We start from the raw sequence: 24,038 nt of genomic DNA, 5'->3' as shown, positions 1-24,038 counted from the left end.
TTTTTGAGATACATCTGCTCTGTATTCTGTATACAGAGCACCTGTATCGTTTGCTAAATCCTGTACCTGTCAGGTCCGTGGGACTAATGGGTTTCAATGACAGTGGTCCCTGTGTGTATGTGACACTCAGGATCCACCTGTTAGATGTGATAGATTAGAGGTGGATCCTGCGTGGACCCACTGACACTGAACATCTCATGTCCACGGGACTGACGGATTCAGGTCTTAGCGCACGATACAGTTGCTCTGTATAGAGAATACAAAGCAGATGCATCTCAAAAAGTAAAAATATTTTTTTATACAAACTAAATTTTTAAGTTGCACAATACACACAAAGTGATTATTTTTTAAAACAAAAATGGCAGTCAAAGGTTTACATAGCCTTTAATATAAAAGGAAGGGTGGAGTTTCTCTTTAAATATCTACTGCAGTGGAGCCTGGAAGAGTTTGCAGCTGATCAACAATGAAAGAATTTACCAATTCACACAACATATTCTTTATCAAATCTTCCTAAAAGTTGGTCTTGTCCAGGACTTCTTGTGACATGAGCACTACGTTTATATGGCTGACTGCGTCTTGGCATCTAGAATGTCCCTGGATCTAGAGAAGGACACATCTCATTCTCACATTATGAAGTCTCCTTATCTGCAAGTGCCATCAAAATATATTTGCAGTTCCATAAATCTGGAGGATGTGAGATAAAAATGACTTCTTGGTGATGATCTTTGGATATCTTCACACTGGTTCTTTATAGGGTCACAGCTTTCACACAACACTGACAGCTGCACATACCATTCTCATTTCCAATACACAAGTCTTCATAAATCAGGTCTTCATAAGTTATTCCAGAGACTCTTCACAGTTTGGGTCCTTTTACACCGGCCAACAGGGGCTGTAACCAGCGCCGATCAACGAGACAGCTCTTGGTTGTAGAAGGACGAGCGATCGTTACTACGTTCGCTCGTCTCCATGCATTTCCATCATGTTGGCTGCACATCGCTCTATTTACATAGGGAGACGTGCTGTCGACAACGATAATATTTTCTGCTGCAAAAACGATATGATCAGCCGATCATGCCGTTTACACAGGGCAATGATTGGGAATGAGCGTTCATATGATCGCTCCTTTTCCAGATCATTGGCCCGTGTTAAAGGAGCTAATGCAAGTTTGCTCAATAAGAGATCTAATCTCTCTGCATACTAATTATTATATACTCAGCCTGTAATCTCATCTCTGATAGGAATGGCTATTTCTGTTAAAATACGGAATCTCCGCTTTCTGCAGAACTTTGTCAACTGGCAAATTACCTGTAAGGTGTGCAGCTCCCACAAGGCTGTATTTTGTGCATTACAGTATTCCGGCTCATCAAGCTCTGGTAGGTAGAGTCCACTGCCTTGAGATTCATTGTCAAGCAGAATGTCAGTCTTTGGGAATGTCTGAAATAACATAGAAACTATGTGAAAACAAGCAGAAATAATGATCACAGGACAGAAGTTATCCTTTTCCTTATAAATTTTTTTAAACTTGTTTTAAAGAGGCTCTGTCACCAGATTCTCAAACCCCTATCTCCTATTGCATGTGATTGGCGCTGCAATGTAGATAACAGTAACGGGTTTTGTTTTTTTTTAAACGTTCATTTTTGGCCAAATTATGAGCTATTTTATATATATGCAAATGAGCTTTGAAAGGGACAACTGGGCGTTTTTTTTTCGTTATGTCCAACTGGGCGTGTAGTGTGTTTTTAAGAAGGTGGGGGGGGGGGTGGGTTTACGTGTATGACGCTAACCAATCAATCGTTTACCTCCGTAATCTTGCGAGATTACGCGTGGCTAGCTGGAATCTCACAGAAAAGAGTCAGAAGTGTCAGGATTCTGAGTACACATGACGTCCAGGCTGGATGATCATGTGTATTCATTATCAGGACACTGCAGTAACGTTAATCTCTGTGTATGTGGCTGCACATCGCTGCCGTGTAAATCAATGGAGAGGAGTGTATGATGCTGACTGGTCACTGATTGGTCAGCGTCATACACGTAAACACGCCCAGTTAAAAACACAATACACGCCCAGTTGGACATAACAAAAAAAACCGCCCAGTTGTCCATTTCAAAGCTCATTTGCATATATATAAAATAGCTCATAACTTGGCCAAAAATGAACGTTTTTAAAAAGAAACCAAAAACTTTACTGTTATCTACATTGCAGCGCCGATCACATGCAATAAGAGATAGGGATTTGAGAATCTGGTGACAGAACCTCTTTAAGCACATAACAGTATAAAACATTCAAGGTACAGCAAGTAACCGGTATAAAGGCAACAGATGGAGGAGTACATCATACATAATCATCACATAGGAGACAATGAAGAAAAGTTGCTAAAGTTATCCAAACCCCACAGGGCTCAAAGGGGCACTCTAACATTGCAAAAGCAACTAAAGACGGTCAATGAAGGAGCATAGAGTGCCGGAGGAAGACTAAGTGAAGTGCGACATACCCATACCTTCATCAATTTGTCAGGATATTTCCAGGGTTGATAAAACAATTCCTTATAAAAAAATAAATATGGTTTATTAACTAGAATTCTCCACTGGGAAAGTGTGGGTGGCTGGTCTCCCATGCAACGAAGAGCAACCACTTTTCTTACAAAGAAACCATAAAAGTCTCTCTATGGAGAATTCTAGTGGGGTGAGGCCAAAAAGCTCCTCCTCCAGAGGGCACAAGCCGCAAACCACCTCTGGATTTAGCACCGGTGGCACCACGCAATCAGACACAAGCTGTGTAACCTCTTCCCAGAAGGCCTTGAGATAAGGACAGTCCCAAATCAGATGCCAAAATGGGGACTATGGCTTCTGGAGTGGTCAAGGTGTTTCATTTTAAATAGTCTATAAGGGGTTAAATAGCAGTGTTGAACTATATACATTTGAATCCATTTATTGTTTGCTGTGGCAGATACAGCGGAGAATTAGTGAGGCTCTTAAGTCTCCTCTGCATGTAAGTGAGGGATATCCCATACATCTTCAACCACGAGAGGCCTAGCTGACAATTTGGTTCCCGGTTGATGAGTATATAAGACCCAGATAATTCCTTTGGGGCCTTGAGTTTTAAAGCCCAATCAAGGGTACTCAGAAATAGTCCTGTCATTAATGGGAAATTGGAATTGCCACGCATGTCAAAGTTGGAGAGGTTTATAAAATGTAGCCAGTGGCACTCCGCACCTCTCCTGCAATAGAGTAAACAACAAATGAGAACTATTAGAGTAGATCTCCCTCAGGCAAACAATTCCACTCTCCCTCCAAAAACCTGCTTGGCCACTTTGTTCCCACAATGGTTACTCCCCATGCACAATGTCAGCTGCTCAAGTGCAGAACGCAAAGTAGACAACCCGAGATGTTGGGCCAATAAACATTCAGAGTTTGGTAGTACAGAATTTGTAACGCAGTGGCACAGATCCTGCACCTAACCAGCCAGATCATACAAATAAAAATCTGGCAAAGCAGCAGCACCTGTTTAGGGCGCTGGAGGACAGTTCATGTCTCGAGGAGTGCAAGACAAATAAATGTAGCCATAAAGGACTGAAATTTGGTTAAAAATGTTTTAAGATACTGAGCCACAAGAATGCCCTTGGGCAGGAGTATCATTCAGTTTCCTTATATTTAGATGTAATATGTTATAGAACCTAGTTTCTGAACCTGACTAGTACGTGTGGTGCCCCTAACCTAGGCTGGACACAGAATTCTTCCTCCCTCTGATACGGGGGGCACTGGTGTATGATGTCTCAGGCATGTTCGCAATATAACTTAAGAACACCCACATATATTTGTCCTTTTCGTCTCCAAAGTTTAGAGCCACGCACTCACCTCCCTCCATGCCCCCTGCACATCTGATTGATGTGACCAGCAATGTGAAGAAGAAAGGCACTCCCATGAATAACGGCAGTGGCATCAGTTACTTATAGAAACAGCAGCAATAGTAGCCACGCACACTCTAATATGATGGCAGTTGAGCAATTTTGTTCCATATTACTAGTTTTTGGAGTAATTGGTGAAATTCATCTGACTAGGAGGTAATTCGCTTGGAAGCGATAGAAAATCCTGTTCTTAATGTACACAGAAGATATTAGCGGTCTGTAAAGATATAGTTAATTTAAAGAGGTTGTCCAGTCATCAGATATTGAGGTTAGACCATCAATTTCTGATTGGTGGGGGTCCGACACCCAACGATCAGCTGTCTTAAAGGGGCTGCAGCGCTTGCACGAGCGCTGCTTCCCCTTCATTCCTTACCTGCTCATACTGTGAATCGCCAACACGCTTGTAGCGACTGTTTACAGTATTACAGACTTCTCCCATTCAAGTGATACAAGCGTGTTGGCAATTCAGTGTGAGCAGTGACAGAAATTGTGAGGAAGCAGCGCTTATACGTGTGGTGGCCCCCTCAAAATATCTGATCGGCGGGGGTGCCGATCCTGAGGATAAGCTATACATTTGGTTAAAGGGGTTGTCCAGGCATAAAAATTTTCATGATATAACATGCAGGGCATTTACAGACTTCTGCCTTTACAGTCTTGTATTTATATATATGCCAGACTACAAGTATCAGCTTTCCATCTGCACCAGGAGTAACTTGCATTTAAAATCCACACACATCAGCTTTCATCTATCACCACAAATCCTGCCTTGTTCCCACAGCAACCAATCACAGTGCAGCTTTCATTTGTTTCCAGAGCAGTATAGAAATAAGAGCTGAGCTCTGATTGGTGGCATTTAGGCCGGTTTTTGTGACAGGTTTGATAAATGTTCCCCACAGAGTGTATTTTGGTCTCCATGTTCCTAACAGAAGGTCCATTAGATAAAGGACATTGGGCCATGTAATGCTTTAAAACTTTTAACGGGATGCGATGGCATCTTATGAAATATTGTATTTGTGTGGTGCATTCTCATCTCTTTCTGTGAATTAAGATGGAAACAAGGAAGACTGTTTACAATAACACAGGCGAGACGTCCAGCGGTCAGATCCTTAGAGATTATGGGAAAAATATCTGAATGTGCATTTGTTGTTTATATTCATCTGCATAATGCATTCTTTTGTGAATCCCCCCAACTGATGGGAATATTTGTGAGTCCCTGTTATGACTTCAGAGGGGACGCACACATTAAAGCAAATTTAGCATCTTCCCTAGAGAGATAAAACGGGTCTTTTTTTTTTTTTGTTATCCTCATTTTACTACTCATTTCTGCTGCACGTTGTACCCGGGTTGTGGCAATTTCTCCAACTCTGTAAAACGGATTCCTAATTCAGCAATTAACTGAAGAAATCAAAGTAAAGACAAAACCTATCTGGGCATATTCACCATTACAGAGCGGAATAGCTTTGTGTTATGTGCCATACTCAAGATGGGGAATGTTCTGTTACAGAACAAGGTCCGGTTCCGCCTGGAACGCTTCATTGCCACTTTCCAGAATAGAACGGACAAGACATTTGTGTCTGAATAAGAAGTTCAAAGGAAGCAGCAGACAGGAGCCTCTCGGTGGTCAATAGTGGTAGTTTCCATGTCAGAGAACTGTCGTTTAGCCAGCGGCTTCTGTATAGATCGGGGCTTCCTCCAGGCTCAATATTCAATAAAAGTCTAGCAAATTATACTGCGGGTGGGGAGAAGAAAGATTCATTTCTCAAGAGAATTCAGCTCGCACTTTATACACAATAAATACAACTGTGAGCCGTCCTTCATGTGACATCTGTGCGGACGGCCTGTTTACCTGCTGAAGCCCTATAGTTGATGCCGCGTGTGCCCACAAATCAGTGACAAGTGTAGATGATTATTAATCTGAAACCGCCAACAGCATGCGCTCTCTGTGCAGATTTACTTACTTGCAGGAGTCCTCTGTTGGTGGACATGATGCCGATACATGAATTGGGTAGGACATGTAGCGCCAAAACGGAGAGTCTCTTTATAAAGGCCAGAGCTCTTTGTGGGGACACTTGCTTCCTACGCTTGGTGAGCATCAGTTCCAGACACTGAAGAGCAATCACTGTATCATCATTTGTAGACCCTGGAAGCAGAGACTCATTCATGAAGGAAAAACCTCTCACAGATAGAACTTTTCTATTACAGTTGCATGAAATATTTACAATTCACTGTCCTAAAACCACAAACCCTTCAGTATCCCTTCATGTGACCTTACAACTCATGTGATTTGTATTACTCAAGAGGTAACTCGTATTCTGAACTTCTAATTTAAAACACAGTGAAACTCCATTAATTCAGCACTTTTCATAAATAAATATTAGTAAAATTACTCTGACTTAGGCCCCATGCAGACCACCGTATTTTTCATCAGTATTTACAGACCCATTCATTTCTATTGGCCGTGGACACCTTTCATTATTTTTACTGATGGGTGTCCGTGCTGAAAAAATTATAGAACCTGTCCTATTCTTGTCCATAATTCCGGCAAGGACTCTCCCATAGAAGATATTGGTAGAGTAGACCTCCAATTTATATTATAAGTTGTTAAATTTATCCCTCCGGCAAGGACTCTCCCATAGAAGCCCATGGGAGCTTCTGTAAATACGGACGGCTACGGATGTGCATCCATATACCGTCTGTATTTACGGAAGCGTTGCTATGCAACATGTTGATGACATCATTTGCATCCTCTTTTTTTTTTTTTTTAACGGATCCGTATATACGGCTGCAATACGGACCGGATTTCCGAACACCCTTCCATATATACGGGTGCCTACGGATCCGGATTTATGGACAGTATTTCGGGATAGATGTAAATACGGTCGTGTGCATGGGGCCTCAGAGTGCAGTCACACACAGCAAATTTTGTTGTAGAGATCTTTGAGACTGAAAATCAGTTCCATTCAACTGAATAGGGATGTCTACAGCAGGTGCATGGATTTCTGCAAGTTCAATGCAGATGAATGGAACTGATTTTCAGTCACAGAAATTTCTGCTGTGTGACTGGACCCTTAAAGAGGATCTGTCACTAGTTTAGTAATGCCCTATCTCCTAGCTAATCTAATAGGCGCTGTCACACGGATAAAGCTAGTGAAAATTGTGTCCCAAAACTTTTATTTATTAAGTTAGAAGCTTTTTTTTCTAACTATGTAAATGAGCCTATACTTGACAAGTGGGTGTCATCAGCAGTGATTCTCCTGAGGTGGAGCCTCCTCACAGCCTCTGACGCTGTCCTATCAGCATGAAGCTGCTTCACACAGTGTGAGAGACTGAGGCTGGAGGGAAGGGGGGTCACTTCAAACAGCCATATCTGATGGCATATGAAAGAGGAGATTCTAATCTTTCATATGGCACCAGGATCGCCGTTCGCGGTGACACAACCGGAGATATCATCAGTTAAATACACAGTCGGGAATGGATGCTGTATACCATATGATCACACTGTGTTGCTGGGCAGGGAAGGGGGTGAAGCTGTGTGCTGATTGGACAGCGACATACAGAAAACATTACACCGCCCAGAGTGAAAAGAAAGAGTCACCTCCTATTTGGCTATTAGACACACATTATAATATTTAGAAAAATGCTCATAACTTTGCAAATAATAAAAGTTTTTCAAAACAAAATCACACTGAAGTCATCAGGAGCAAAGCAACTATTAGATTAGTCAGGAGATGGGGAATTGATAAACTGGTGACAGATCCACTTTAAACCCAAAGTTAAAAATGGCAGATTCTGAGCAAACATTTTAGTATTGGCTGTAGGCTCGCTGCCTTAACACAATCTGGTTGTAATGTTTTTGGCAGCAGTTTTTTCCTGTATCTATATTCAATCCTATGAAAGTCTGGATGTGAGTCTTATGGGAATGAATAGATAGACTGACTTCATGTCCACACAGCAGATGCTGTAAGATTCAGTCAGAGCGGGGGTCATGTAACCGAACAGCAGCTGGGAACGCAGGCTCAAACTACTAAATAAAGCCATAGGTGAGTTTTCTAACCACAGTAGCGTTTATGCCACCTCAACGACAAACAAGGGGACCCAAAACATTTTGCTAGGAGTGCTTCTTTAGCCCCCTAACGCATGGTCTCGTACATGTACGTGACAAACGTTAAAGGGAAGTGTTGAGCGCGCCCCACACTCAGCGGGTGCTCAGCCAACACCTCACCGCAACAGGCGGAATCAAAGACAACTTTGATTCCGCCCATTTAAACCCTTAGTTGCTACGATCACTTGTCAAAATCACAATATACATTAGTATTGCAGTATAGAGTGCACGCGATCCAACTATTCCTAGGGAACGCAGAAAAAAAGTTAAAAAAAAACAGTTAAATAAAGTTTATTTGGGTCCACTCAGAAAATAATTAGAATACAATTTCCTCTAGAAAACAAGCCTCTAACAGTCTGCAGTCGGATGGTGGGCGCAATAACCTGCAGCAATGTGAATTCTGGGACAACTCTGCTGGTTAATATTGGGCTATAGAGGGCACTCTCAATAATAGCTTTGCAATAGAAAGGGTGTGCTATGAGAATATCAACCGTTCATGTTAGTTTTGATGGAGAATTTATATAATTGGTTTGAAGTTATTTAAATAGCAAACCAAAAAAATCTTTTAACAAATCTGCATTCTAGCTACAAAGGATTACAGTTTGATCACACAGAATAAATTAAACACTAAGCAGAGAAGTCCCAGACAAGTTTCCTAATGTTACTTGTTCAATGTCTCCGTCATGAATGTAAACACAGTACATTCTGTCCTGGAGGAACAAGACGAGCAGCGTGGTAATGGTGCCGCTTCTCGGACTCAGCAGAACAGCACAAGTCGGGCGTCCTCTATGTGATCACTGTGCAGAGACTCTGGACAAGATTCACAGCATTAGAAGTACGGCCGCAGGCAACAAGAGGGTATAAAGAGGATAGAACCAGGACTTGTGGGATCTCACTGAAGGAAAAGGTCATGAGAAATAGCTCTGCTATCTTACTTTGGCGTCCGAGGGATCTTGAGTTGAAGTAACCAGGCAGAGCAGTGGGAAATCCCAGATAAATAAGCCAAGAAACTGTGCTGAGGAGGAGAAATCAGACTTCTATTTCTATAGGATACAGGGGTGAACTACTGAACCTAAAATCACAGGGGTGTAACAGAAGATACAGACTGGCACTATGAAAGAGACTGTCACCGGGACACATCACTTTAACTTAGGGCATTAGTGGGTGCAGAACGGCGTTTCTTAAAGAATCTGTCATGCCAAGAATTGACAGGACACTTTTTAACACATGTAGTTTAATTATGCTCGCGTAAAAAAGTATATTGTATGCACTAAAGGCGCCCTCCCTCATTGATGTCAATGGGAAGCTGGAATCAAATGTTTAACTAACACTTATTTTGGTGCGTAATACAGGACAAAATACACTCCGTGTGAACAGGGCCTTAGATACAAAAATAGAGTAAAGCGGCTAAGGTGGAATTTTTTGTTAACATGCATTTAAGGCAACCTAAATTGCCTACTGGGATCTATGAGCAGTACACAGGGACATCTGCTTACATGCTAAATTAGACAGCTAGGTTGCAAAGTATTCGGGAAGCCATGTCAAGGGCTTTTCGTCAATCAGCATCTACTGTATGAAAATGCTATTGGGTGGATTGACAGAACTGATCAGGAGAAGTCATGATCTCCACCAGAAACAACTACAATCAATCCGCATGTTACAGGTGCTTCAGTTTCCTCAAGTGCACGCTTCCGTCATTACTCTTCTAAGGGCAAAGAGTCAGCAAAATCACGTAGTATTTCAGGAAAGGTGATCAATGGAATTCATTCAATGCCATCATCAAAAACACAGTACCATGGATTTCCAGCTGGTAATATGTAGAAAACAAAAGCATAGGGATGTACAGGATACTATAGGCCATAGAAGCCAGGCGGATATATATATATATATATATATATATATATATATATATACACACACACACACACACACACACACACACACCTACCTACCTATGTACCATGAGACTATATAGAGAAGATGAATGCAGGCAACAGGACGAGTTGAGATTTATAGTAAAGTTCTAGTATGCTAATAAGATTTCGATTTATTTTTTATTTTATAAACCAGCCCCGACTATATATGTCGGACCAACTTAGAAATTTCTTCTACAACTTCTGCCAACCATCATTCTTCTGGGATTTCAGGTCATATATGCACAACTAAAACACAACTTTTTATCCCATGTCTTTATGTCCTGTCTAGAAAACTTATCAGAGCCTCTTGTGATGACCTCATGTTCTGTCAGAGAATATAGAGATCTACAATAGATGACTTAACTAGGCCCAGTATTAATACAAAGGTAATCTTCTACATAGCTCTGCAATTATGGTCTACTCAGAATCCGAATACAAAGGAAAAACACAATCCGACACCACATTATAGCTAGATTATATATATTAATAATGATGGTCTGAAAACATGAATAACTGCTCTGAAGTACAAGACTGGACGGTGAGAAGTGCTTCTATATATTACAACACAGTGACATTGTAGAAAGTACAATTGGAAAAAATTGGATTACCTGCACTTAGGCCAAATAGTGTTTTGTAAAGGTGAGAGTAGAAATTTAAGGGGTCAATATTGAGGACGTCACCTGTTAAAAACAAACCACATTTATTATGTCATCGCCTCGATTAGTTGGGTTTACCTAAATGAATGTGAAGAGCAATGCTGACCGACATCTATCCAGTGTAACTATTATTAATAATAAGCCTTCAAAGAAATATCCTATATAGAAGAGGTCACCAACCTGTCACTCTCCAGCCGCTGTGAAACTACAACTTCCAGCATGCTGGGAGTTGTAATTCAACAAAAGTAGGTGAGCCACACGTGCAGGATAACCGCTATGGTATATTCTGGGGCCCTACTACCAATGCAAATACAGAACGCATACAATAATGACCAGTTTCTAAACCACCTACATGCCTGCCAGTGTCTACCTTATCTTACCTTGGCCGGAAAGTATATTGAACGCTGTCTGCACACAATGAAGACTCTCTCTGTAGCTGAGATCCTGGAGAAACGACACAACAAGTTCCTTATAGCAAAGTCGTAACATTAAGTATTGTGAGTTTTGTGTAGAGTAAAGGTCTAATCAATGTGAATGCTGAAAACAATGAAGTAATTGCCAAAGTCCGTTCTCTCCTCACCCGTGTCTCGATAGCCATACAAGATATTCTACAAGCTCATGGAACAACCTCCCTCCCCTCCATTCATTTCTATGGGGCTGCCGAGCGCTATGTGGTCGAGCATGCGCACGACCGATCTATTTCTATGGGGGCTCCAAGGAACAGAAAGGTAAGGCCGTTCTCGTGATTGGTGGGGGTCCCAGCAGTCGCACCCCCCCCCCCCCACTGATCAGATATTTCACACCTATTCACAGGATATTACTGTAAAACCTCTTAAAACACCAAATTATTTCACTTATTATCAGGAGTGATCTCCCCTAAGGCTGCGTTATTCCACCCACAGGAAAATACTCAGTACACTAAGTGGATTCCCAAATTTTATTATAGACTACAATGTAACTCTGACAGTCTATGTCATAGTAACTAATAAAAAATAAATGTGAGTCTCATCATAATACGATCATCATTTAGAAAAGACTATAAAAGAAATGCCGACATACTCTGGCTCTACTCGTTCCTGTGGGTGATTAATTCTATCAGCAGTCTCCATCTCTGCTGGGACCAGGCATCGAACAAGTACCCATAAAACATGAAAAATGTCTCCTCCCGATTCATATCGAGGTTGATAAATAACCATTTATGCAATAAAACACGATTCAGGGAAACTCAATTATTAAAAGAAAAACAGGAGAAATTAACTCAATATAAGTTACCAGAGAACTACATGGCAAATTATAAATGGTCATGAAAAGCGGAATAAGCGCAAACCACTTTCAAGGAAAAGGACAACACGGCTCCTAGCGTTTGTCTGTTTCACTCCACAAGATAACCACATTAATAAGGGGGGGGGGGCGGGGGACGTACAAGACTGAATTTCCCATCTGTGCTGTCAAATTAAATAAACTGGAATTCTGCAATGAATTCATATCAGAAAAGGGATAAGCTGCAAATAGAACTGCGGTTTACCTGCAAAATCGTGCGGCCAATTAACAATTTGTTTGAGAACCTCGCCCAGCGCATGGGGCCGGGTCTTACAGCTGCCGCTACGCGGGACCGTACCCTTAGGCCTGAGCTACACAGACTTCTTGTGGTGAGATTTTTTAAGTGCACTGACCTTTATGCAACAATGTTTTCCTCTGAACTGCAGCTCAAATGGTCAAATTGGAAAATCTCACAACACAAAGCCTGTGTGGAGCTCTAGCCTTATGTTATGGCTGAAAGGTGTAGATCAGGCATACAGATTTTGCAGGCTAAAGAAGAAAGTCGTTCTTTAAATATGTGTCACGATTCCTATTTCTCTCTACTCGTCTCCATTATATCCACATGTAATAGTTAGTACAACAATAACGAATATTGCAGAAACACCTAAATGGGAGAAGTCCCACGGGAGTAGAAAAGTAAATCGTAACCAACAAACTCTCCAACTGATTAATGCAGAGACCCGCACATCCACTACATCTGAAGGAAGGAGGGCGTTACATAGTGTATGCATGTTTTTCTTGAATAATAGAACAAGTTGTATGTTCTACACTGCTGGATGACTTATCCTGCCAGGGATTTATTCGGATTGCCACATTGGAGTCAGAAGGCTTTTTCCCCTAAGGTAGAGATCACACGTAGCCTAAAAACTGAGGAATTTCCTTAAAGGGGTTCTCCTATCAGGGACATTTATGACATATACACAGGATATTGTAAGTAGATTTAGCAGTAATGCATATTTATTTATATTTAGTGGTTTAGGTTACATTAGTGTTCGCAGTGTGCTGTCGCAATATTCTTGTGTGCTGTATATCTGCAGTCACAGGTGTTCCTGCACCTGTATACACATTTTGTTGGAATGTGCTGTTCAAACTTTTGTTGTGTTTATGGGATCCATATATGTGGGGTTAGTGACTGCCTCCACTTGTTGGTCGTGCACTCCTCCCATTCTGCCCTGGGTGATTTTAATTAGTTTAATGCTGGTTTCTACCATCCCCAGATATATGTAGGCTTAGTCCCAGTTCTGGGTGTATGTGCAGAGTAGGTCCCCACCTTACAGAGGTCGCCTTGTTGTGGCAGGTGGGCAAACACAATTTGATTAAAAATGTGCACTAAGAACCTCCCAATTGTAAGTAGATTTAGCAGTAATGCATATTTATTTATATTTAGCAGTTTAGGTGACATTGGTGTTCGCAGTGTGCGGTCACCATTTTTTTGTGCGCTATATCCACAGGATATATCCTAAATGCCAGATAGGTGTGGGTCCCACACCCATCTCTAGAACGGGGCCCCTTAAAACCTGTTCCAGCTGCCTCCTGGCCACTTCCTGACTTTATGGTCAGGAGTTACGAAAACAGCATAGCTTGCTGAGCTACTCTGTTTCCTCAACTCCAATAGTAGTGAATGGCAGTCACGGAAGAAATGTAGCATGCGAGCTACGCGGTTTCCGTAACTACCATCCAGTTCTATGGGACTTACGGAACCAGCGTAGCTCAGTGAGGTACACGGTTTCCTTCTTCATGGTCAGAAATCACACAAGTCAGCTGGAGCACAGAGGTGTAGAACAGGGTTTAGGGGGCCCCGTTCTAGAGATAGATGAGGGACTAGGAGGTGGGACCCGCATCTATCTGACATTTACAACATATCCTGTGGATATGTCATAAATGTCCCTGATGGGAAAACCCCTTTGACTGATTTCATTGCAGGTTTTCCTTATTCAGTAGGGAGGTAAAAACTAGGAAGAAATAGCAAATGTTGCAATTTTTGCAGAGGAAAAGCTGCGATTCCGCCACAAAAGAAAAAAAAAAAAAAATCGCAAAGGTTTATACTTACCACTGGGGCACTGTTATAGCGAAGCTTTCTTCTTTTTTTTCTCCGCAGTCCGGCCTCCTGGGATGACGTTGTATCCCATGTGACTGCTGCAGCCAATCACAGGCTGCAGTGTCATCTTAGGAGGCCGGACTACGCAGGTAACAGAAGAACTCGTCGCCATGACAAAGGGGAACAGAGTAAGTAAAAACTTTTTTTTCTCTTTCAACCACTGTTTTCCCGCAGCGGACATTCCCCCGAAAACCTGTACCACAATTTGGTGCTGTCTTTCAGGCAGAATTCCCTGCGGATTCCAGGACAGATACGCTGTGTACTTTTACGCAGCGTATCCGCTCTGTGTGAACATGGTCTCAATATTGACAACTGCCTCATAAGGGTTATTTTGCCTTCATCTGGATAAAAGCTGCATGATAAACAAATGCTAAAATTAACACATAAGCAAGTCCAACACTACCACATGAAGGGAGGATATTTTATGGCTAGCTATTGAGAAACCAAGAGACATACTTACACCGGATTCAATGAGCTTATTTAGCACCACAAGGAGATCATCGAAAAATTCCAGATTTATTAGATGCGCAAACCTGAAAGATCCATAAAGTGTGTCAATAAATGATTTACTACCGATCGTATTCCCATAACATGATCACACAAGTCAGACACCAATGCTAGTTATAATTACAGGCAAACTCATAAACACTACACAACTATAGCATGGCACATCAGGAGGGCGAAGATGACAAACATGCAGGCAGCAAAGTCATTTGCATAAAACCCAGAAACATTGACAAGGACAGAATAAATCCCAAAGAGGAAGCAGCAGAATTTTTGGGGTCATTAGCTTCCTGGTTTCTAGGCTAAGCCAAGGTCAGAGGAATCCAAAATATGTGCACAACGGCCTTCAGAAGGTATGGATTCTCCGTGCAGAGATTCAGCTGTAGGAAGTCTTTAGGCCAATGTTCCCTGGGAAAAGCATGCAAAATAGCGCTTCTCCAGAAGGAAGAGAAGAGCCCATGAGTGGCCGCACTAAACGTCGATGTCCAGCCTTTTAAAGGACTTTGAAACATTACGTGTATTATCAGCAACAGAGACACCAGTCTGTACAGGGCACGGATCCAGAGTTGCTGCTCAATGTCAGCACAGAGTAGGGTTCTAGTTGGCTGTGTGAGATGCCGGTGTAGTGGGTCTCGGGCGATACTGATCCTCCTTGTGAAGATCCAGCTGGTTGGGAGTCTTTAGAGCGACGCAGTAATTATACTAGACGTGTGGATCAGGGAAGGAAAAAAGTCATTGAATACAGTATTGTGTGACTGTATACATCAGTCTCCCAAACTTTTTGGACTCTAGGTACCCCTGGAAAAAAAAAATATTTCCTCAGGGCACCCCTACCAATAATTGTTTTGAAAAAGACAAAAAGGCTAAAACCAAGCACTACGCTCATAGGATATGTTCACACGGCGTATTATTGTAAGGCAGCAAAAAAATCTGCCTCAAAATTCAGATTTTGATTTGACAGCGTTATTTTACACTTTTTTGCCTGCGTTTTTATAAGCCGTTGAAGCGAATGCAAAAATCGCAGGCCAAAAAGCACTCCAAATGAGCGAACCAGGTTTTTTCTGCCTATTAATTTCAATGGGAGGTCAGAGGAAAAAAAAACGCTAGAAGACAATCAGCCCCCCAAGTCACAGTAAAATTACCGTCAGCCCTCCCCCTCCAGTAAAGCGACAGTCAGCCCTCCCCTCCAGTAAAGAGACAGTCAGCCTCCTCCAGTAAAGCGACAGTCAGCCCTCCCCCTCCAGTAAAGCGACAGTCAGCCCTCCCCCTCCAGTAAAGCGACAGTCAGCCCTCCCCCTCCAGTAAAGCGACAGTCAGCCCTCCCCCTCCAGTAAAGCGACAGTCAGCCCTCCCCCTCCAGTAAAGCGACAGTCAGCCTCCTCCAGTGAAGCGACAGTCAGCCTCCTCCAGTAAAGCGAGTCAGCCTCCTCCAGTAAAGCGAGTCAGCCTCCTCCAGTAAAGCGACAGTCAGCCTCCTCCAGTGAAGCGACAGTCAGCCTCCTCCAGTAAAGCGACAGTCAGCCTCCTCCAGTAAAGCGACAGTCAGCCTCCTCCAGTGAAGCGACAGTCAGCCTCGAAGCGACAGTCAGCCTCCTCCAGTAAAGCGAGTCAGCCTCCTCCAGTAAAGCGACAGTCAGCCTCCTCCAGTAAAGCGACAGTCAGCCTCCTCCAGTAAAGCGACAGTCAGCCTCCTCCAGTAAAGCGACAGTCAGCCTCCTCCAGTAAAGCGACAGTCAGCCTCCTCCAGTAAAGCGACAGTCAGCCTCCTCCAGTAAAGCGACAGTCAGCCTCCTCCAGTAAAGCGACAGTCAGCCTCCTCCAGTAAAGCGACAGTCAGCCTCCTCCAGTGAAGCGACAGTCAGCCTCCTCCAGTAAAGCGACAGTCAGCCTCCTCCAGTAAAGCGACAGTCAGCCTCCTCCAGTGAAGCGACAGTCAGCCTCGAAGCGACAGTCAGCCTCCTCCAGTAAAGCGAGTCAGCCTCCTCCAGTAAAGCGACAGTCAGCCTCCTCCAGTAAAGCGACAGTCAGCCTCCTCCAGTAAAGCGACAGTCAGCCTCCTCCAGTAAAGCGACAGTCAGCCTCCTCCAGTAAAGCGACAGTCAGCCTCCTCCAGTAAAGCGACAGTCAGCCTCCTCCAGTAAAGCGACAGTCAGCCTCCTCCAGTAAAGCGACAGTCAGCCTCCTCCAGTAAAGCGACAGTCAGCCTCCTCCAGTGAAGCGACAGTCAGCCTCCTCCAGTAAAGCGACAGTCAGCCTCCTCCAGTAAAGCGACAGTCAGCCTCCTCCAGTGAAGCGACAGTCAGCCGCTCTTCTGGTGGCAAGTGGTTACCGATTCTTGTAGCAGACGTGCACGCGTCCTGTCAGTTACAAGTATAGATGAAGCGTCGAGGGCGGAGCTTGTAGCAGACGTCCGTGTGTCACGTCTGCTACAAGCTGAAGCACATATATATTAATATATATATATATATATATATTATTTTTTTTTCCCATAGCAGTGGTTCAGGAGTGTTGCGGCTCCCTGGTTGGGAACCACTGGTATACATATAGCAGCAGCTAGCCTCTGATGATTGTTTGTAGAACAACCTAGCCCATGAGGAGGTCTGTCATACTAAGGTGCTACTATGTGATAACGATCTACTGACATTCCTGGTACCGCTGAAAACGTTCGGAAACAATAGATCTGCACACATCCCACTGACCACTTTTCGGACTAAAACCCACTCACTTTGCCAGCCCTTCCAAGACGGCAGGAAGGAGGACAGATTTTTGTGCTCTTTTCAGAATTCTGAAGTAGGTTAAGAAAACAATGTTCAATGTTTCCGTATGCTGTGGGAAAAGAGGAAAACAGACAAATTATTTTAAGGAGCAGAAATATTCTTCCAGCACTCGGATTCAACTGTATCCGAGCAAGAAGCTGCCACAGGCAGACCTACATAATCCTGCAGCTTTTCACTACAGCAACCTTCTAAGAGGCACAAGTAACAATCATCTCACCAGCTTTAACTTTTTTTCTTTGCTTTCTGATGCTTCTGTCTCTAGGAGTTCTCTCTCCAACTTCTCCTCCGCTTTCTTCCACTACAAGTACAATAATAAACAGAGCACGAGTTTAGGGTCCAGGTAGAAGACAAATAGTACAACAATTACACAATATACAGTCAATGGGCTGTTTCAGTACTTCAATAACAAGACACTGCAGCAATGGGGTAAATGCCGGTATGGCCCAATATATTAAACCATGAGAAAAAAGAATGAAGGGGGTATTTCCATATTAGAGTGGCATTGCATATCCCAGGAACCTTATTAGAACCCTGGTGATGAGGGGGATGTCCAACCTCTGGGACACTGCCGATTCTAAGGCTGGATTCACACGAGCATGTTCGGTCCGTAAAGTACGGAATGTATTTCGGCCTCAAGTCCCGGACCGAACACACTGCAGGGAGCCGGGCTCCTAGCATCATATTTATGTACGACGCTAGGAGTCCCAGCCTCGCTGCAGGACAACTGTCCCGTACTGTAATCATGTTTTCAGTACGGGACAGTAGTTCCACGGAGAGGCAGGGACTCCTAGCGTCATACATAACTATGATGCTAGGAGCCCGGCTCCCTGCACTGTGTTCAGTCCGGGACTTGCGGCCGAAATACGTTCTGTCCTTTACAGACCGAACATGCTCGTGTGAATACAGCCTGAGAATGAAGAAACCAAAGTCCCTTTTTCCTTGCACAGCAGGTGGGGCTCCATTCAAGCTCAGGAGGTTCACAGAAAGTGTTATTTGCTTCTGCAGTGAGATATCTACATTGTAGCACCCAGTGGTTGCTTTCATGGCACATATTTTTCCCGTGCCAGGTAATGTGTCAGCCATATGCTAAGTCTCTAGTGGGCAGGAACACACAAGCAATTTCCAGCCAAGGTAGGTAAATAATGTAAAAATGGTAGTCAGAAATGATACGTTATGGGGCGGAAGTTAATAGTTCCAGTCTTTCTTCAAGCTCCTGAAACAAAGTCTTGCAGAACTCTGGCACAAAAAACAAGGGGGCAATGTCCCCCTAATCCCATCCATTTCCTCTAAAGATCATCAAAGGAGTGAGATTTAGGTAAAGGGGGTGCGACTTTGCTGGTCGGTCTTTATTGCAGAAAGAGAAGTGCAGCAGCTTTTCCCAAGCTTCTTGTTTCACTTGTACTAAGTAAGCGCTGGAGGGAAGAGCATATGGAGGAGACGGAGCAGTTGCCTCCTCGTACAAACATTACAAGACCTTTCTTTATTCTTTGGACTGTAATAACGGATCAACAGGACTGTGACTGGAATAACGGCGGATACTCCTATTTCTCATGACACGTTATATTTTACCTTTCTTTGCATCCTTGACAGATTCTTCCTCTTATCTTTGTAACTCATTATCTTCTGCTTAGGAGCAATGTCCTCTACATCTTTTTTCACATCTACTTCTTTAATTCTTAGATGAAGAAAGATGTTGAGTACCTGAAGTCAGAGAGACAATCATATTTGACAGCATAATGAAACACACATCTCATCTGGTTTCTGGCAACATAAAGCACATGATGAACTACATAGCCTAGATCCTGACAAGTCCCGGTCATAACAAGCTGACATCCGTCACAGTCTCATCTACAGACGGAATTGAGGAGTAATTCTTCTCCAGACATCAGATACACAATAAATGCAACAACTGCAGGATACACTTTACAGAAACTTCTCTTCAGTGTAAATTACAAGTTTACCACTGCAAATCTACACTCACCTCATACTACATTGCGTGCTTAATACTTATACTAGAATAATGTAGTAACTGTAGCAATATTGCATGTTTCATGTAAAAGTTATTAGACATTTGGATGACATTTAATTTGGCCACCTGGTTGCCATTACAACGCTCAATGGGGTTTTCAAACAGCTTTCCTAGACCCCTGAATGCCACACTTGCCATATTATGCCGTAATATAACATGGGCAGTGGGTGGTCAGTTTTGGATTGCCAACTCCAACTCGGATATCAAATTAAAAATATTAAATATTATAAACTATCAATGTTGTGTTCATTTATTAAAAGCATAGCGTTTTGTATATTTAACCCCTTAGTGACCAGCCCATTTTAGGCCCTAATGACCAAGCTATTTTATTCGTTTTTCTATAGTCACATTCAAAGAGCTATAACGTTTTTATTTTTTCGTCTACATAGCTGTATGAGGACTTGTTTTTTGCGGGATTAGTTGTGCTTTTTAATGGCACCATTTTTGGGTACATATAATTTTTCTATCAACTTTTATTAACCTTTTTGGGGGAGGATTATAAAAAAAAACTGAAATTCCGCCATTGTTCTATGCGTTATTAAATTGACGCTGTTCACTATGCGACGTAAATAACATGTTCACTTTATTCTATGGCTCGGTACGATTACGGCGATACCACATGTGTAGAGGTTTTTTTATGTTTTACGACTTTTGCACAATAAAAACACGTTTGAACTAAAATTATTTGTTTTTGCATCGTCGCTTTCCAAGAGCCGTCATGTTTTTATTTTTCCATCAATGTAGTGATTTTTTGGGCTTGTTTTCTGCGGGACAAGACGTAGTTTTGATTGGTACTGTTTTGGGGTGCATGGGACTTATTGATTCATTTTTATTATGACTTTTTTGGGGGGCAATGGAAAAAAATTGCAATTTCGCCATGTTTTTTTGCGTTTTTTTTTTACGGTGTTCAACTTGCGGTTTAAATTACATATTAACTTTATTAATGGAGTCATTACGGTCGCGGCGATACCACATGTGTACTTTTTTTTTTACACTTTTACTAAATAAAACCACTTTTTATGGAAAAAAATGGATTTACTTTTTTACTGTACTTTTTATTAATAATCTTTATTTCACTTTGATGACTTATTTTATTAGTCCCACTAGGGGACTTTACTGTGCGATGTTCCGATCGCTGCTATAATGCTCTGGTATACTTCGTATACCAGAGCATTATTGCCTGTCAGTGTAAATCTGACAGGCAATCTGTTAGGACGTGCCTCCGGCGCGTCCTAACAGGCATGTGTCCAGGGCAGACCTGGGGGCTTTTATCAAGCCCCCGGCTGCCATGACACCCCATCGGAGACCCGCGATTTCATTCGCGGGCCGCCGATGGGTGACAGAGGGAGCGCACTCCCTCTGTAAACAAAGTTAAATGCCGCGGTCGCTATTGACGGCGGCATTTAACGGGTTAAACGGCCGCGATCGAAGTAAACTTCGATCGTGGGCGTTGGAGCAGGAGCTCAGCTGTCATCAGACAGCAGAGCCCCGGCTCCAGCCTGCACGGGAGACCCGTGCAGGACTTAGACTAGGCTGACGTGAAAAGGCGTCAGCCTAGCCTAAAGCCCATTAGTGAATCACGTGAAAAGGCGTATTAGTGGTCACTAAGGGGTTAATGTTATAGGAATTCATGAAAGCTTTGAAATTTTAATCATATAAATATAGGTTATGTTTTCAATCTAAGACCCATATTTATAAAAAAAAAATCTGTATTAGCTAGGATGTTGTAGCAGTGATGTGAGAAGTAGTGGTTTTTCAGCTCTCTGATGTTCTCTACTCTGCCTAAGGGCTCATTCAGACGAGCGTATATGTAGTCCGTGTGATATCTGTTAAAACAACGGCCGTCACACGGACTCATGTACTTCAATGGGGCCATTCACAAGACAGTTGCTTCAACGGAGCGTGCGAAGGTTCTGTGAAAATATAGGACATGTCCTATTTTACTGCGTGTCACGCATCCCCCCATAGACTAGTCTGTAAGTGAGCCGTGACAAGACGCCGTGCACGGGTGCACCTCAGACGTGAACTGCAGTTTTTCTCGTACGAGGTTAGCTACGCTCGTCTGAATGTAGCCTAAGGCCTGATTCAGACAATAGTATTTTAACTTTGTGTGCGGTTTGTTAAAAAAACGGACAGCCCACGGACCTATGTAATTCAACGGGGCTATTCGCACGTCCGTGGCTTTTCATGCAGTTTGTTCGTTGCGCGAAACTCACTGCATGTCCTATTTTGGTCCGTTTTTGCGGACCACGTCGCTCATTAAGGCCAATAGGTGCATGAAAAATACAGACAGCACACGGACGACATCGGTGTGCTGTCTGTTTTGCGTGCACCAGTTGCTAAAGAAATGATAAAAAAAAAAAACAGGAACACTTATACCACACGGAAAGCACACTGATACGACACAGAACTGAAATGCGGTCTGTTTTTCGTGGACGCAAAACAGACAGATTCGTCTGACTCAGGCCTTAGACTAAGTATCTTCGTGCTGCTGATCAAAGACCCTTAGTCAAAATACCAGAATCTGTGCTGCACATGCTTAGTAGTGCTCCTTTCTCTGTGTCTCCACCCCAAACCCCCCCCCCCCTCACAAGTATTCAACTGTGTCCAGGGGACGCAAAAACAGTTGGAAACTGTGCCGCCAAAGGGTACACTGTTTGCTACGATGGTTAAATCAGCCTTGACTGGATATACCCGCTCTAATCTCGCTGCATAACCAGGAACACATGCCATTCAGGAATCTGGGAAAGCTGGTTTACAATCCCAATGCTGTAATGCCGGCCACATAGAAGCTGATATAACTAAGAAACAACTAGATGGTGTTTTTACAACAACATAAGGACCTATATTTACTGGTGAATCTTTGATATTCGTATGAAATGTAATATTCATTCTGTAGAAGAGATCTCTATCATGTTTGTGGAAAGTATGATCACAGAAGTGTGAAGGGATGACAAATCCCTGAAGTCATTTACCTCTGGGCGGACACAGTAATTTCTACTCTTCACCAATCCAGAGAGTATCTTCACAGCTGCCAGAGATGCATAGCCCAATTTATCCTGCCGGAAAAGTTTCTTTACAGCTTCTCCACACATATCTGCAATCTGTGCAAAGGGGAAACAAGTTACCAACAGTAGGAGTCATGCGGAGTCATGCATATACAACGGTCACAGACATTTCAGATCATCAATTTCCATAATTACAGTTCCAAGAATTTACTTAGAGTGATTATTCAGATAACCCTTTAAGTAAATTCTTGAATCTGCAATTATGTAAATATTGAATGGGAGAAAGCTCTTATACTGTGAACCCGCCGCAACAAGCGCGTCAGCGCTTCAGTATAGAGCAGTGAAATGAATAATTGGGGGAAGCAGCTCAACCCTGCAGCCCCTTCAAACATCTGATCAGCGGGGTGCCAAGAGCATAGGCCATCAATTTCATCTCTCTGGATAATCCCTTTTATACATTCCTTTCAGTCAGAATGTACTTTACACCAAACATAAAACAATTACTCCCTCGCCATTAACTACTAAACAATGTCTGTACTTGGATGATTATCATCCATTTAAAGCGAAGATAAGTACTTAGTTACCTGCACTCAAGTGCCCTCATAGGTTACACAACGTACAAATTTGACATCGCTATGTGCGGGAGATTTAAAGGATTCATTTTTTGGGGAAAAAAAATATTATTTTCTTTGAACATACTACCAGAATACAGAGCATGAAAAAAGAAGAAAAATACATTTATTTTTTTTTCATGTTTCTGACCATTTTTCCCTTAAAAAAGACCTACAAAATTATTTCGTATCTGCTCCAATTTTAAGTAACAAGAAAGCCCCATGAGTCCTGCCAGAAACAAAACTTTAGAATGTAACATTCCAGAGGGTGAAATGTTGCTCTGGTTAGGAAAGCCTAAAACACACCCGGTCATGAAAAGGTTACAGTCCACATTCCTGCGCAATGTCAGACGTTTCTTCTCAAACGCGAATAGTGACCGCTCTATCAAACACCAGGAGCTGGCACTCTGCTGCCCCCTAGGAGTGAACAGCATGACTTACAAGTAACAACGGAATTATGGACCATTTGTCATAACAAACCCAATGACTTATTCATGAGTCAGGACCCTGCTCCCGCCCACTATTAAACGTTTCACAGCTACGCTGCAGCGTGTTATGTCTGAGAACACGCACTACATTCAGATTTTTTTGTTGTAGGCAGTAGAGCGCTGATCATAGTAAACAAGCGAGTTGTCAGGAACGGCAGACCACTCATAAGAGGTCAGTCATATAAAAGCTGCGGCAGTTTAACGTACATACTCGATACTATATTACCAGGTACGCAGCTACAATTACAAATAAAAATGACCATCTTCTCGGTTAGGTTATTCCAGGATTGATACTATAATCTCGATTATCTGATGGCATCCATTAGTGAGGAATTTTCATCAGGAAGATTCACTTGAACAAACTTTATACGGCATCTTTCCCCAGAAATAGCGGACCTATCGAAATGATTTTCAGCACTAGCAACCCTTACAAGCCAGGAAAACACTATTTTTTTTAAATAAAACAACCTTTTATATCCAATTAAAGGCATTGTCCCACCATTAAATCTCATTCATTGCATAGACCATAAGAAATGAGCCGAGTGCTGGTGGACATGCACGCTCACTCACTCTCCCCAACAGCCAGTTCTCTGCAGTGATCCTCTATTCACTGCAGAGCAA

The 24,038-nt window shown here is 42.7% G+C and overlaps 1 protein-coding gene across 1 annotated transcript in view; it reads right to left on the bottom strand.

Annotated features, from left to right (window-relative positions):
• NOC3L (NOC3 like DNA replication regulator) overlaps positions 1-24,038 on the bottom strand; it is a 48,986-nt gene that overhangs the window by 3,355 nt on the left and 21,593 nt on the right. Inside the window, exons 10-18 of the mRNA XM_075841413.1 lie at positions 22,286-22,414; positions 18,851-18,982; positions 17,499-17,579; positions 17,230-17,330; positions 14,461-14,533; positions 10,963-11,026; positions 10,535-10,606; positions 5,867-6,048; positions 1,309-1,437 (exon numbers count right to left, since the gene is read on the bottom strand). Of these exons, the coding sequence (XP_075697528.1) occupies positions 1,309-1,437; positions 5,867-6,048; positions 10,535-10,606; positions 10,963-11,026; positions 14,461-14,533; positions 17,230-17,330; positions 17,499-17,579; positions 18,851-18,982; positions 22,286-22,414 (963 nt within the window). The remainder of the gene's footprint in view (positions 1-1,308; positions 1,438-5,866; positions 6,049-10,534; positions 10,607-10,962; positions 11,027-14,460; positions 14,534-17,229; positions 17,331-17,498; positions 17,580-18,850; positions 18,983-22,285; positions 22,415-24,038) is intronic.

This window comes from Rhinoderma darwinii, chromosome 11, assembly GCF_050947455.1.
Source record: "Rhinoderma darwinii isolate aRhiDar2 chromosome 11, aRhiDar2.hap1, whole genome shotgun sequence".
Taxonomy (NCBI): domain Eukaryota; kingdom Metazoa; phylum Chordata; class Amphibia; order Anura; family Rhinodermatidae; genus Rhinoderma; species Rhinoderma darwinii.
Note: the sequence above shows the minus strand (reverse complement) of the source record. Positions and strands in the feature narration are given on the sequence as shown.